The 12363-nt window shown below is 47.0% G+C and overlaps 5 protein-coding genes across 5 annotated transcripts; 2 read left to right on the forward strand and 3 right to left on the reverse strand.

Annotated features, from left to right (window-relative positions):
- LOC141976348 (histone H4) lies at positions 1–460 on the reverse strand. Its single transcript, XM_074937296.1, has one exon. It carries the CDS (start codon positions 427–429, stop codon positions 118–120), a length of 312 nt encoding a protein of 103 aa, XP_074793397.1. The 5' UTR covers positions 430–460; the 3' UTR covers positions 1–117.
- A 2049-nt stretch (positions 461–2509) lies between these two features.
- LOC141976320 (histone H2B 8) lies at positions 2510–3040 on the reverse strand. The gene has a single exon (XM_074937255.1). The coding sequence runs from the start codon at positions 3038–3040 to the stop codon at positions 2660–2662; it is 381 nt and encodes a 126-aa protein (XP_074793356.1). The 3' UTR covers positions 2510–2659.
- A 339-nt stretch (positions 3041–3379) lies between these two features.
- Positions 3380–4204, forward strand: LOC141976266 (histone H2A type 2-C-like). Its single transcript, XM_074937169.1, has one exon. It carries the CDS (start codon positions 3418–3420, stop codon positions 3805–3807), a length of 390 nt encoding a protein of 129 aa, XP_074793270.1. The 5' UTR covers positions 3380–3417; the 3' UTR covers positions 3808–4204.
- A 6166-nt stretch (positions 4205–10370) lies between these two features.
- Positions 10371–10751, reverse strand: LOC141976336 (histone H2B 8-like). Its single transcript, XM_074937277.1, has one exon. It carries the CDS (start codon positions 10749–10751, stop codon positions 10371–10373), a length of 381 nt encoding a protein of 126 aa, XP_074793378.1.
- A 414-nt stretch (positions 10752–11165) lies between these two features.
- On the forward strand, positions 11166–11576 carry LOC141976306 (histone H2A type 2-C-like). Its single transcript, XM_074937233.1, has one exon. The coding sequence runs from the start codon at positions 11166–11168 to the stop codon at positions 11553–11555; it is 390 nt and encodes a 129-aa protein (XP_074793334.1). The 3' UTR covers positions 11556–11576.
- The last annotated feature ends 787 nt before the right edge of the window (positions 11577–12363 follow it).

Below are 12363 nucleotides of genomic sequence, written 5' to 3' on the forward strand. Positions count from 1 at the left end.
CCCCACAACCCTCCCCCCTGCCCAGTCCGAGCAAACCCAGCTCTTTCCGTGTACCGGTGGGTGGCCCTTAAAAGGACCTTAGAAAAGTTAAATGAGTTTTTGGGGTTAAGAACCGACTCAGCCTCCGAAGCCGTACAGGGTGCGCCCCTGGCGTTTCAGGGCGTACACCACATCCATGGCAGTCACCGTCTTCCGCTTGGCGTGCTCGGTGTAAGTCACCGCGTCCCGAATCACGTTCTCCAGGAAAACCTTCAGCACCCCGCGGGTCTCCTCGTAGATCAGCCCCGAGATGCGCTTCACCCCGCCGCGGCGAGCCAAGCGGCGGATCGCAGGCTTCGTAATGCCCTGGATATTATCCCGCAGCACTTTGCGATGTCTCTTAGCGCCACCTTTCCCCAGCCCCTTACCACCCTTTCCGCGTCCAGACATCTTGATAACACAGAACGAATATCACCACTGCTATGCAAAGGAATTGACGGCCTGCGAGGGTTTATATAGCACAGAGTCCGACCTGAGTGAAAACTGCAGTCACCCCTTGCGTCTCCCTCCCCTCGCCCTGACAGAAGGACGCTTCCGGCTCTCACCAATGAGAGACGGCGGCCTTCGCCTCTCAGCCAATCAGAACACCGCGGGTAATTTTAAATTCAAAAAGCGGAGTTTGGCGCTCGAGTGTGGCACAGCGAGAAGCGGCAAACAGGGTTGGGAGGCAAAGCCCCTTCATGCCCCCCCCAAAAGCTGTAGGGGACGGAGAGGTTTATTTCTCACTGACCAGCACCCAAAGCCGGTGAGCCACCATCCCTGCACCCCCCGCACTTCAGTGGCTGTGGAGACCCCCCGCTTTTGAATATTTACCTATTGCACACTTGGAAATAAAAACCAATTTAATTTCCTTCCCCACAGAGGCTCGTGCAGGTCAGCTCCCCGGGGCCCCAGCTCACAGTTGGACTACACAGTGCACAAATCGCTCCCCGATTTCTCTCCCTCGCCTTTTTTCCTCCCTGCGCCTCCCGAGGAGGGGGGTGATCGATTTCCTGCTTTCAAACGCTTTGTTATTGGTGCATTAGAAACCGGGCATTTTACTGGTGCTTTGTCCCTCGTCCTGGGGCGACTCCAGACCCGGGGGTTTTGCGGGAATCAAAGGTGGAAATTCAGGCTCCCGCCTTGAGAGGTTTTTACACAGTGTTGCCAGCTCTCATGAGTCTTTTGTCATGAGTCTGGTTATTATTGTTTTCCTTAAAGCCCCCCCTCCCCAAGTTCCTCTCAGCCCCCCTGCCCAGCCCAGCCGTCAAGGGGACAATGGGATGATTTCAGCCTTCATTCTTAAAGAAAAAATAAGTTTGTAGCTTTTGTGCGTGTGGAGGAATATAAGAAGGGCCAGACTGGCTCAGACCAAAGGTCCATCTAGCCCAGTGTCCTGTCTTCCCACAGTGGCCAATGCCAGGTGCCCTAGAAGGAATGAACAGAACTGATAATCATCAAGTGATCCATCCCCTGCCGCCCGTTCCCAGCTTCTGGCAAACAGAGGCTCGGGCCCCCATCCCTGCCCCTCCTGGCTAATAGTCATTGACGACCCTAGGAAGCCGCAAAATGTGACGCCCCACCTCCCCTGCACCCGCAAGGCTCAAAAAGCTGAAGACAAACAAACATTCTCTTATTTTTACATGATTTTAAAGCCCATCCCGTGCTCTGAGGTGACTCCGGCTTTTTGAACAGTTGGGGCTGGTCAGACTGAGGTCACCAAGATTGGCCTTCTCGCTGATATTTCTCTCCGTTGGGGTGAGCGGCTTCCTTGGGGCGGACAGGCTTGAAGTTCCCTAGGCGGACCGGAGCTGCCACATAGTCGCAAACGGGAGATTTCCCTCCCTCCCCCGGTCCAGTTTTGGCGCCGTTTTTGTACGAAAGGCAAACTAGCTGCTCCCCTTCCAGGCTCCGGGTTCCCCGAGCCCTCAAATCCGGCTTTAGAAAGGCAGATTTAATGGAGATAAATAACCAGCTGAGGAGACAGGAAAATAAACAGCTCTTCCCCGTCCAAGGGAAGCAGAGAGAAGTTGGTTTAGGATAGAATTCATTCAGCCTACCCCGGTAAGTCTGGTATTAAAACAAAAAAACGGGTTTATTTGGTCTAGGAACGACCATCCATAGAACACACTGGGTTTCAGGCATGAAAGGAATAAAGATGGGAGCTCTTCCGCAGCTGTGTAAAATGTGAAGACTTCTCCCTCTGTGTCCTTTCCGTGCTCATTCACCCTCGCTTGCTTAGTAAGAAACGTGTGTCAGCCAGGACCGAGGGTTTTGCAGTTCCTGTTCAGAGTTTGCTTGTACAAGCTACATGTATTTAACCAATGCATATTCTAAGTAGCTAAGAAAAAAGTAGCTAAGAAAAAAAAAAACACTTTTTATATTCACAGCAGTTAGAAGGCCCTTATTAGCTAGGTTTACCCCAGATCCGCTTACACGATGCGCTTTACTAGGTGTTAAGCTCAAGGAAAGTAATTAACATCTACCTTACATAGTCAAGGCGTGTTTTAAGGGATTGTGCGTTTTAGCTATTTTCTGCTAATGAAACAGTGATTGAAGCTCTCACTGAGAAAGTGGGTGGCTCTTAAAAGAGCCTTTGGGTTTTAGGTGTCAGACTTCCCGGAGGGAGCACAGCCTCTGCTTACTTGGAGCTGGTGTACTTGGTCACAGCCTTGGTGCCCTCAGACACGGCATGTTTGGCCAGCTCCCCGGGCAGCAGCAGGCGCACGGCGGTCTGGATCTCCCGGGAGGTGATGGTGGAGCGCTTGTTATAATGCGCCAGGCGGGACGCCTCCCCAGCAATGCGCTCGAAGATGTCGTTGACGAAGGAATTCATGATGCCCATGGCCTTGGAGGAGATGCCGGTGTCGGGGTGAACCTGCTTCAGCACCTTATAGACATAGATGGAGTAACTCTCCTTCCTGGTCTTGCGCCGCTTCTTGTCCCCTTTTTTCTGGGTCTTGGTCACCGCTTTTTTGGAGCCCTTCTTGGGCGCGGGAGCGGACTTGGCTGGCTCAGGCATCCTGAAAACTGCAAGGAACGTACAAATCGCAATACTACACGCGGTCCCGGTGGCCCTTTCTTTATAGCGCCCCTATGTAAATGAGGTAGCCTAATTTTTGCTTTCCTATTGGCTGATAGCAAGTAAGACGTCAACCCCGCGGCATACCCAGCAGCAAAGAACGCAGACTCTAATTTCTTGCACTTCTTATTGGATAGCCACAGCATCTTCTCTTCCCATTGGCTAGGTGGAGAAGTCGCTTTTTCATTGGGTGATACAGGCAGAGCCAATCAGATGTCGCGCGGCTCATCTGCCCGAGGCTATAAAAGGCAGGGCCCGCATAATTTTAAGTGTTGGATGGCAAAGGGGTGTTAATAGTTGTATTGTGCAGTGTCGTGATGTCGGGCCGTGGAAAGCAGGGAGGCAAAGCTCGGGCTAAGGCCAAGTCTCGCTCTTCTCGGGCGGGGTTGCAGTTTCCAGTGGGCCGTGTGCACCGGCTTTTGCGCAAGGGGAACTATGCGGAGCGTGTGGGCGCGGGCGCTCCCGTTTACATGGCCGCGGTGCTGGAGTATCTGACTGCTGAAATCTTGGAGCTGGCTGGCAACGCCGCCCGGGACAACAAGAAAACCCGCATCATCCCCCGCCACTTGCAGCTGGCTATCCGCAACGACGAGGAGCTGAACAAGCTGCTGGGCAAAGTCACCATCGCCCAGGGTGGGGTCCTGCCCAACATCCAGGCGGTGCTGCTGCCCAAGAAAACCGAGAGCCACAAAGCTAAGGGCAAGTGAGAAGGCTGTTAGTATTCGAATTATCTGAACCCAAAGGCTCTTTTAAGAGCCACCCACGAGTTCAAAAAGAGCTGTTAATCTTGGAAAATGATACGAGAGATGAAAAAACATAAGTGTAAGTATCGGTTTGTGAACAGGCATGCAACAGATTGCTCTTTTAATAGAAAAAACAAGTTTGACACCAAATCTCAGCTCTCTGGTAACACTCCAGAAACAAACTACCTGCAATCTCATTTCTAAGGGGTTTGGAGTGAAAATGCATTAACATCTGTATATCAACTAAAATGGAAAATGATCTGTACTTGATCTTTGCAGTGAAGTTACTGCCTTACTTTGTTCCTTATCTCATAGATTTTTAAGGAAAAATAAGAATAAAGTGGTTTGGATGAAATGATGGTTCTGTTCTGTATTTTGGGATGTGAGTGCAGATGCAAGGATTAATCCCTGTTTCTGCTTTCGTGCAAGTGCATCTTTCACAGACTCTGTTCTGGCTCAGAGCAGGATGGAGATGAATAACAGCTCTAGCTGAGGGGGAGAGGGAGGATATTGATTTGCACAATCTATCCCGGTTTTCCTGCTTTCATACAGAAACCACAAAGTAAATGGTTTAGTTTACAATTTTATTCACAAGCTGAGACCATGCTACTGTGACCATATGTGAAATAAATTGGGTGTGTCTGATTGCAATGAGTCTCTCAGATTAAAATCTAAACCTGGAAATTAACAAGAATGACCATACTGCTTCAAACTAATGGTTTGTCTAGCCCACTATCCCGTCTTTCAATAGTAGCTGGTGACTAGCATTTCCGAGGGAATCAATTGATCCATCCCTTGCCCACTCCCAGTCTTGGGTAGTCAGAGGGGTAGGGATACTCCGGGTTGCATCCCTGACCCTCTTGGCTAATAGCCAGTGGACAGACTTATCCTCCATGAATTTATCTAATTTTCTGAGCCCTGTTCTAGTTTTGGCCTTCACAACATCCCCTGGCAATAAGTTCTATAGGTTGTGTTGAGTGAAATATCTCCTATGTATGATGTATGTTTGTTTAGATGGAGAAAACACAGAGGAGGGGAAGAGCCTCTCTCTTCTCGGCCACACTGAAATGCTTTATGGAAATGTTGCACCATAATGAAGTACACCCCAGTATGGGGTTTGGGGAGCATGCCCCTTTTCCACTGTTCCCTTTTCCCCTATATCAGAGCCTTCCAATCTCCATTCTTTGGCACAAGTTCTGTGTGTCCCCATTCCTCCTTCCCCTCGCAGGAGCCCTGAGTGAATGCCTGTTACCTACTTCCTTCCTTCTCATGTGAGGGCTTCTGCGTGCCACATTTCCTCCTTTCCCACTACAAGGGTCCTCCATTACTCCTCCCAGGCCAGGGGCTGTGCATTCTCCCCATGCCTCCCCACCCCCACACACTATTCTTGTTGTGTGGGAGAGAAGTCATTTGGCATAGCCGTATCAACATGTTAATTGAGAGGTGTCAACGGACTCTCAGGTCGTGCCCACTCTTACTCCTGTGTGGTCCCTGGGGGAACCCCCTTCAGTGCAACAGCCCTTCTTGGGGGTTAAGCCCCTCCTGCTCCTGGAACCGCACCTTTCTGAGCCTTAGCAGGCCTGTCTCTCACCATGGGTCCCCTCAAGAAGTCCACTTGCTCTGGACCCCCAGGGCCTCCACTCCTAGAGGGAATAATGCAACCCTGTTTTCTGGACTGGAGCAACTCTCAGCCAGTGTAAAACAGGAGGCTTTATGGAGGAAAAGCAGGAATAAGATGGGGTGTGTGTGTGTATGGTTATGCTGGAAGGGGGTTAATGAACACTATCAACCAGTTGTTTAATCTGACAATTGCAGAAATTCTTGAGGCTTGGCCTGTGCTAAAGAATTGGTAGGAGCTTAAGGTTTCCCTGTTTTGGCTTTCTGATTTCTCCCCCCCCCCCCCAAAAAAAAAAAAAATTATTCTAATCACTGATGCCTGGACTATTTCTATTTCCTGAATGTTTGAAATTGACTGGATGCAGGATTCCAACTGTATTATGTTAGACAGACAACTGCCATCAAGTTGTGTGTAAGGCCTTCATCAGCTCAGCCCATAATCCTGTTCTATTTACTGTGGAATGAGCCTCTGCCTCTCCCTAGGCACAGAGACCTTACCACACAGCGGGAACCCACACCTCCTGCCTTTAGCACCAGAGACCCATGTGTCACCTTATTAAATTCTAGCCTGCCCCTGTTGCACAGAAAAAAACAGGAGGAACCCTTTGAGGCATTTGAGTGAGGTGGAACTCATGCTATTGTGCTTTCAAATGGCTCTTGCCTAACCAGATTTATCATGTGAACATGATCAGACCATTATCAGGAGCAACTGATCCTGGTGCTAGGCAGCCAATTGGGGGGAGGTGGGTAGGGGAAGACCCCATAGTGGCCTTGGCATAGACAATAGGTCAGAAGTTATTCCCATCTCAGACAGATTAACCCTAAACAACAGGGTCCAGTCCAGGAAGTCACCTAGACAGGCTGGCTCCATACAGAGTATGGGGTGATGCCAGGACTCTGGATTGCTTGGTGCATAGGTAGAAACAAACAATGTGCATTTTAATACAGACACATGTAAAGGGCGCATGTAGGCCATACTTACAGAATGGGGGACTCGATCCTGGGATGCCACAATGTTAATAGTGGTTGGGGGGGTGTCATGGTGGATATTAGCTGAACATCTGATCCCAGTGCATCACTAAAAGAAAAGGAGTACTTGTGGCACCTTAAAGACTAACCAATTTATTTGAGCATAAGCTTTAGCTCACGAAAGCTTATGCTCAAATAAATTGGTTAGTCTCTAAGGTGCCACAAGTACTCCTTTTCTTTTTGCGAATACAGACTAACACGGCTGTTACTCTGAAACCAGTGCATCACTGTGGCCAACGGCGCTAATATGATCTATGGATGTATAAACAGGAACATCAAGTAGGGGTAGAGAGGTTATTTTACCTCTCTATTTGGCACTGGTGTGACCATTGCTCGAATACTGTGTCCAGTTCTGGATCCGAAAAGGATTAAAGAAAGATGTTGATAAACTGGAGAGAGTTCAGAGAAGAGCTCAAGCATGATTAAAAGATCAGAAAATGTATTAGAGCATAGGTGCTGGAACTGAGGGTGCCGGGGGGTGTCGCCACCCCCTCCCAGCTTAAAGTGGTTTCCATTAGATACAGAGTTTACAGTTTGCTTCAATGGCTCTCAGCACCCCCACTATACACATTGTTCCATCACCCCTGAGTGCACTTCTTGAGTCTCTCAATCTACTTAGTTTAACAAAGATTAACAGGTGACTTGTATCCCCTATGCTCTATACGTACCTACATGGGGAGCAAATATTTGATCATGGGCTCTTTATCTAGCAGACAAAGCTCTAACAAGATCCAGTAACTGGAATTTATGCTTGATGAATTTAGACTGGAAATAAGGCATACATCTAGAACAAATCTATCCTTGCAACAAAGCCCGTTGCCAACTGTGTGCACATATCTATTCAAGGGACACCATCATAGGGTCTAATCACATCAGCCACACTATCAGAGGCTCGTTCACCTGCACATCTACCAATGTGATCTATGCCATCATGTGCCAGCAATGCCCCTCTGCCATGTACATTGGCCAAACTGGACAGTATCTACGTAAAAGAATAAATGGACACAAATCAGACGTCAAGAATTATAACATTCAAAAACCAGTCGGAGAACACTTCAATCTCTCTGGTCACTTGATTACAGACCTAAAAGTTGCAATTCTTCAACAAAAAAACTTCAAAAACAGACTCCAGCGAGAGACTGCTGAATTGGAATTAATTTGCAAACTGGATACAATTAACTTAGGCTTGAATAGAGACTGGGAGTGGATGGGTCATTACACAAAGTAAAACTATTTCCCCATGTTTATTTCCCCCCACCGTTCCTCAGCAGTTCTTGTCAACTGCTGGAAATGGCCCACCTTGATTATCACTACAAAAGGTTCCCCACCCCACCTCCTGCTGGTAATAGTTCACCTTAAATGATCACTCTGGTTACAGTATGTATGGTAACACCCATTGTTTCATGTTCTCTATGTATATAAATCTCCCCACTGTATTTTCCACTGAATGGATCTGATGAAGTGAGCTGTAGCCCACGAAAGCTTACGCTCAAATAAATTGGTTAGTCTCTAAGGTGCCACAAGTCCTCCTGTTTTTTTTTTTTATCTAGAACCGTGAAGGTAGTTAATCTTTGGGACAGTTTACCAAGGGTTATAGTGGAGGCTCTAGCACTGGCAATTTAAAAATCAAGATGGGATGATTTTCTACTAAATGCTGTGCTCTAGTTCAAACAGGATTTTTGGGAAAGGCCTCTGGCGTCTGTTACACTAGAATTCAGACCACAATGGTCTCTTCTGCCCCTTGAATCTCAGAAACTAGTCTCTTCCTGTAACTGCCTAAGAGATGATCATTTATTTTATATTTGTGCAGCAGGTAGCATTGTGGAGACCACCCTTAGGCACTAGTACAATAACAGGGTTAAATGATAATGAATCAGCTGGATACAGCCAGTCAGGACGCTCTGTACAATAAGATACCTCAGCCACAGAGTTAAGCATTTGAAAGACTAGCGTTAATTATTGCTGAGAGAGATGACAGGGTACAATCTCCTGGAAAATAGGAACATATGCAAATATTCAAAAGCTTCTATTATATCAGCTTATGCTGTGGAAAACAAGAGAGGCCTACCTTAGACTCTAGATGCGGGGATCTGAGAAAACTAAGCACGCAATAAAGCAGAGGACAGTGGGTCAAATCCAGGCCGACAGACACCTTTGAACAGACTGAAATCTTATTTACATATCACTACTGTTATTTTTGTATTATTGTCTCTGGAGTCTGGACCTTGACAACAAATAATTGATTCCCTATGTAGTAAGGAAAAACTATTACTCTAAACAGAGTAAGAGAGGGAACTTGCTCCCTTGAAAGGTTGTCCATTTACTGTTGTAACATCAAAAGCTGCCTTACACAGCTGGGGAAAGCGTGCAGACCAGGGATATAAGAAAAACCGTGTTATTTTGCAGTGTGTTGGGGGGGAAGGGTAGGAGGGATACAGAGCAGAGTTAGTGTGGGTGGGTCCCGACCAAATTGAGAACTGAGAGATGAGACGGCCGAACCCACTTCCACCTCTCCCGCACTATAATATGATGCACCTTCGCTCCCACCAATGAGACACCGCACAGCGAACTCTGGCCAATCATTAGCCAGTTCTTAACTTCAAATTCAAAAATTTGCTTTTTGGCGCCAGCCCTGCTCCGCGGCTCATTGATCTCATCTGTTCAAGAATAAAAGGAGCTCAAGTTAAAAGAAATTAACAATAGAACGTAGTGTAAAAAGCACTGATTAAAGCTCTTTCAACTCAGACTCTTTCAAGAACGAATGAAGAATATAGTTTCCACCTCTAGCTAAATTAAAAATGTTTTCATTAACATTCATTCCTTCATCACTCCAGTCTGCATATTCACCATCTCAAATCTCTCCAGGTTTTTTCTGCTCTTTTGTCCCTTTGAAACATTTTAGTGTCATTTCCTATAGGTCTATGAGTTGCAATCCCCTCTATTAATTTTTTTTCCAGCAACCAGTAATCTATCCCTCAGCATAGAAATTTTAAAGATGTTTTTATTTGAAAAATTATAATAAATTAATTTAAACCACTGAATTGATAATTTGGGAAGAAATGGATACCATCCAGAATGTTGCTGAATGTCTTTAAACGCCTTAAATTTGATAAAATGGAAAAAGGAATATTTCTATTTTATAAAAATGCCCTTGAAACAAGGTAATATATTTGCTGAGACTCAGTTCTATTAACTGACTCATCTTGTCTCTCTAGAGAGAAGGACCCGACTCCAGAAAATATACAAACGATCAAGAAATCATTTTTTTTGGTGAGAGACAAGATTTCAAAGCTCTTCAGGTCTGGAAAATGTACTTGCAGAGTGTCACAACTAAATATAAAATGGAACATAGTGTTTAAGCTGATTAACACTGCTCCAGTCATACAGAGGGAGAAATATATTGAATACAGTTTCCTTAACAGGTTTCAGAATAGCAGCCATCTGTATCTGCAAAAAGAAAAGGAATACTTGTGGCACCTTAGAGACTAACAAATTTGAGCATAAGCTAACAAATAAGTTTGTCTCTAAGGTGCCACAAGTACTCCTTTTCTGTTTCCTTAATAGTTATCCTTAGAAAGTTCTGATCTGTTTCTCTAATTAACTCAACTACCAAGCCCCTTTACTCAAGTGAAGGGTAAAGTCACACACTCACTGCATATAAGTTCTATGTCATGCTCTGATATCAGCTAGGTTTGTGATTTGCCAGGATGTTACACCAATTAGTGGAGTCTGGGGATAGACTGCTACAAAAGTTATAGACTCACGTACATCTGAAAGTTAGATGTTAACCACTTTGTCAGTGAAAGTGACTAGAACTCTCATGGATTAAGTAGGTGGCTCTTAAAAGAGCCGTTGTATTTTGTTTTTCAGAGACAGACCAGTTACTTGGAGCTGGTGTACTTGGTCACAGCCTTAGTGCCCTCAGACACGGCGTGTTTGGCCAGCTCCCCGGGCAGCAGCAGGCGCACGGCGGTCTGGATCTCCCGGGAGGTGATGGTGGAGCGCTTGTTATAATGCGCCAGGCGGGACGCCTCCCCAGCAATGCGCTCGAAGATGTCGTTGACGAAGGAATTCATGATGCCCATGGCCTTGGAGGAGATGCCGGTGTCGGGGTGAACCTGCTTCAGCACCTTGTAGACATAGATGGAGTAACTCTCCTTCCTGGTCTTGCGCCGCTTCTTGTCCCCTTTTTTCTGGGTCTTGGTCACCGCTTTCTTGGAGCCCTTCTTGGGCGCAGGAGCAGACTTGGCTGGATCAGGCATTCTCGCTTCGTAGCAGCTCACTCACTAAAACACTGATACAAGAAACTGAATGGTAAGCTGCCGGTGCAGGAGAGCCTTTATTTATAGCGCCCGTATGCAAATGACGGTAGCCTAATTCCTACATTCCTATTGGATACTAACTACAGAGCTGCCTTTCTCTATTACAAATTCGTATTCAAATAAAGTGCCACGACAAGTCTCGCGATCCTATTGGCTATCACAATAGCATAGTCCTCTCGATTGGTCAGATTGAGAAGTCGGCTTCCCATTGGGTCTTTCAGGAGCTTTTTGCTTGGCCAATCACCAGTGTCTGGCCTGATCTCTACGAGAGCATAAAAAGGCAAGAACGTGCTTTGCTCTACTGCACTTTTATTGCGATTGTTCAGTGTTCATTTTTGGTTAAGAAGCTTAATAATGTCTGGCCGTGGAAAGCAGGGAGGCAAAGCTCGGGCTAAGGCTAAGTCTCGCTCTTCTCGGGCCGGGCTGCAGTTCCCCGTGGGCCGCGTACACCGACTTTTGCGCAAGGGGAACTATGCGGAGCGTGTGGGCGCGGGCGCTCCCGTTTACATGGCCGCGGTGCTGGAGTATCTGACTGCTGAAATTTTGGAGCTGGCTGGCAACGCCGCCCGGGACAACAAGAAAACCCGCATCATCCCCCGCCACTTGCAGCTGGCTATCCGCAACGACGAGGAGCTGAACAAGCTGCTGGGCAAAGTCACCATCGCCCAGGGTGGAGTCCTGCCCAACATCCAGGCGGTGCTGCTGCCCAAGAAAACCGAGAGCCACAAAGCCAAGGGCAAGTGAGCAGGCTACTGCTGCTGCCTTCCAGGCGAGGGAGATCCCTGCCACTCAGAGCATGTCAACCCCAAAGGCTCTTTTCAGAGCCACTCACAATGTCAAGCTAAGAGTTGTTAATCCCTGTTGTGTCGCTTTGGGGTTGTTGCTTTTATGGGGGTATTGCGAAGGGAACATGGAGCAGTTCAGTAAAAACTCACGGCCAGGTTGCTATCCCGGTCGGAAACGGGTGGCAAGAATATATAGAAAGAAAAGGAGTACTTGTGGCACCTTAAGAATATACAGGAGACCCATAGTTCTCTATATAAACACGCCCCAGGGGTAGAAAACCTCTCCTGATCCCTTTCCAGAGAAATGAAAACAAGGTCCTTTGCCAGGTGTGGGGGCGACATACGTAGTAATTTTACAAAAAGAAAAGGAGTACTTGTGGAACCTTAGAGACTAACCAATTTATTTGAGCATAAGCTTTCGTGAGCTACAGCTCACTTCATCGGATGCATACTGTGGAAAGTGTAGAAGATCTTTTTATATACACACAAAGCATGAAAAAATACCTCCCCCCACCCCACTCTCCTGCTGGTAATGGCTTATCTAAAGTGATCACTCTCCTTACAATGTGTATGATAATCAAGTTGGGCCATTTCCAGCACAAATCCAGGTTTTCTCAACCCCACTCTCCTGCTGGTAATAGCTTATCTAAATAAATCGAGGAAGACAAAGTGCTGGAGGCGGGTTGCGCGTTTTCCCGTGCTGTAGGGGCTGCTAGGCTGTCTCAGGGCGAAGAACAATAAAACGGCTACCGTGGGTCAGACCAAAG

Source organism: Natator depressus, chromosome 23, assembly GCF_965152275.1.
Source record: "Natator depressus isolate rNatDep1 chromosome 23, rNatDep2.hap1, whole genome shotgun sequence".
NCBI lineage: Eukaryota > Metazoa > Chordata > Testudines > Cheloniidae > Natator > Natator depressus.

Coding starts and splice junctions, on each gene's coding strand:
- LOC141976348 (XM_074937296.1), bottom strand. CDS start 429: ATGTCTGGACGCGGAAAGGGTGGTAAGGGGCTGGGGAAAGGTGGCGCT.
- LOC141976320 (XM_074937255.1), bottom strand. CDS start 3,040: ATGCCTGAGCCAGCCAAGTCCGCTCCCGCGCCCAAGAAGGGCTCCAAA.
- LOC141976266 (XM_074937169.1), top strand. CDS start 3,418: ATGTCGGGCCGTGGAAAGCAGGGAGGCAAAGCTCGGGCTAAGGCCAAG.
- LOC141976336 (XM_074937277.1), bottom strand. CDS start 10,751: ATGCCTGATCCAGCCAAGTCTGCTCCTGCGCCCAAGAAGGGCTCCAAG.
- LOC141976306 (XM_074937233.1), top strand. CDS start 11,166: ATGTCTGGCCGTGGAAAGCAGGGAGGCAAAGCTCGGGCTAAGGCTAAG.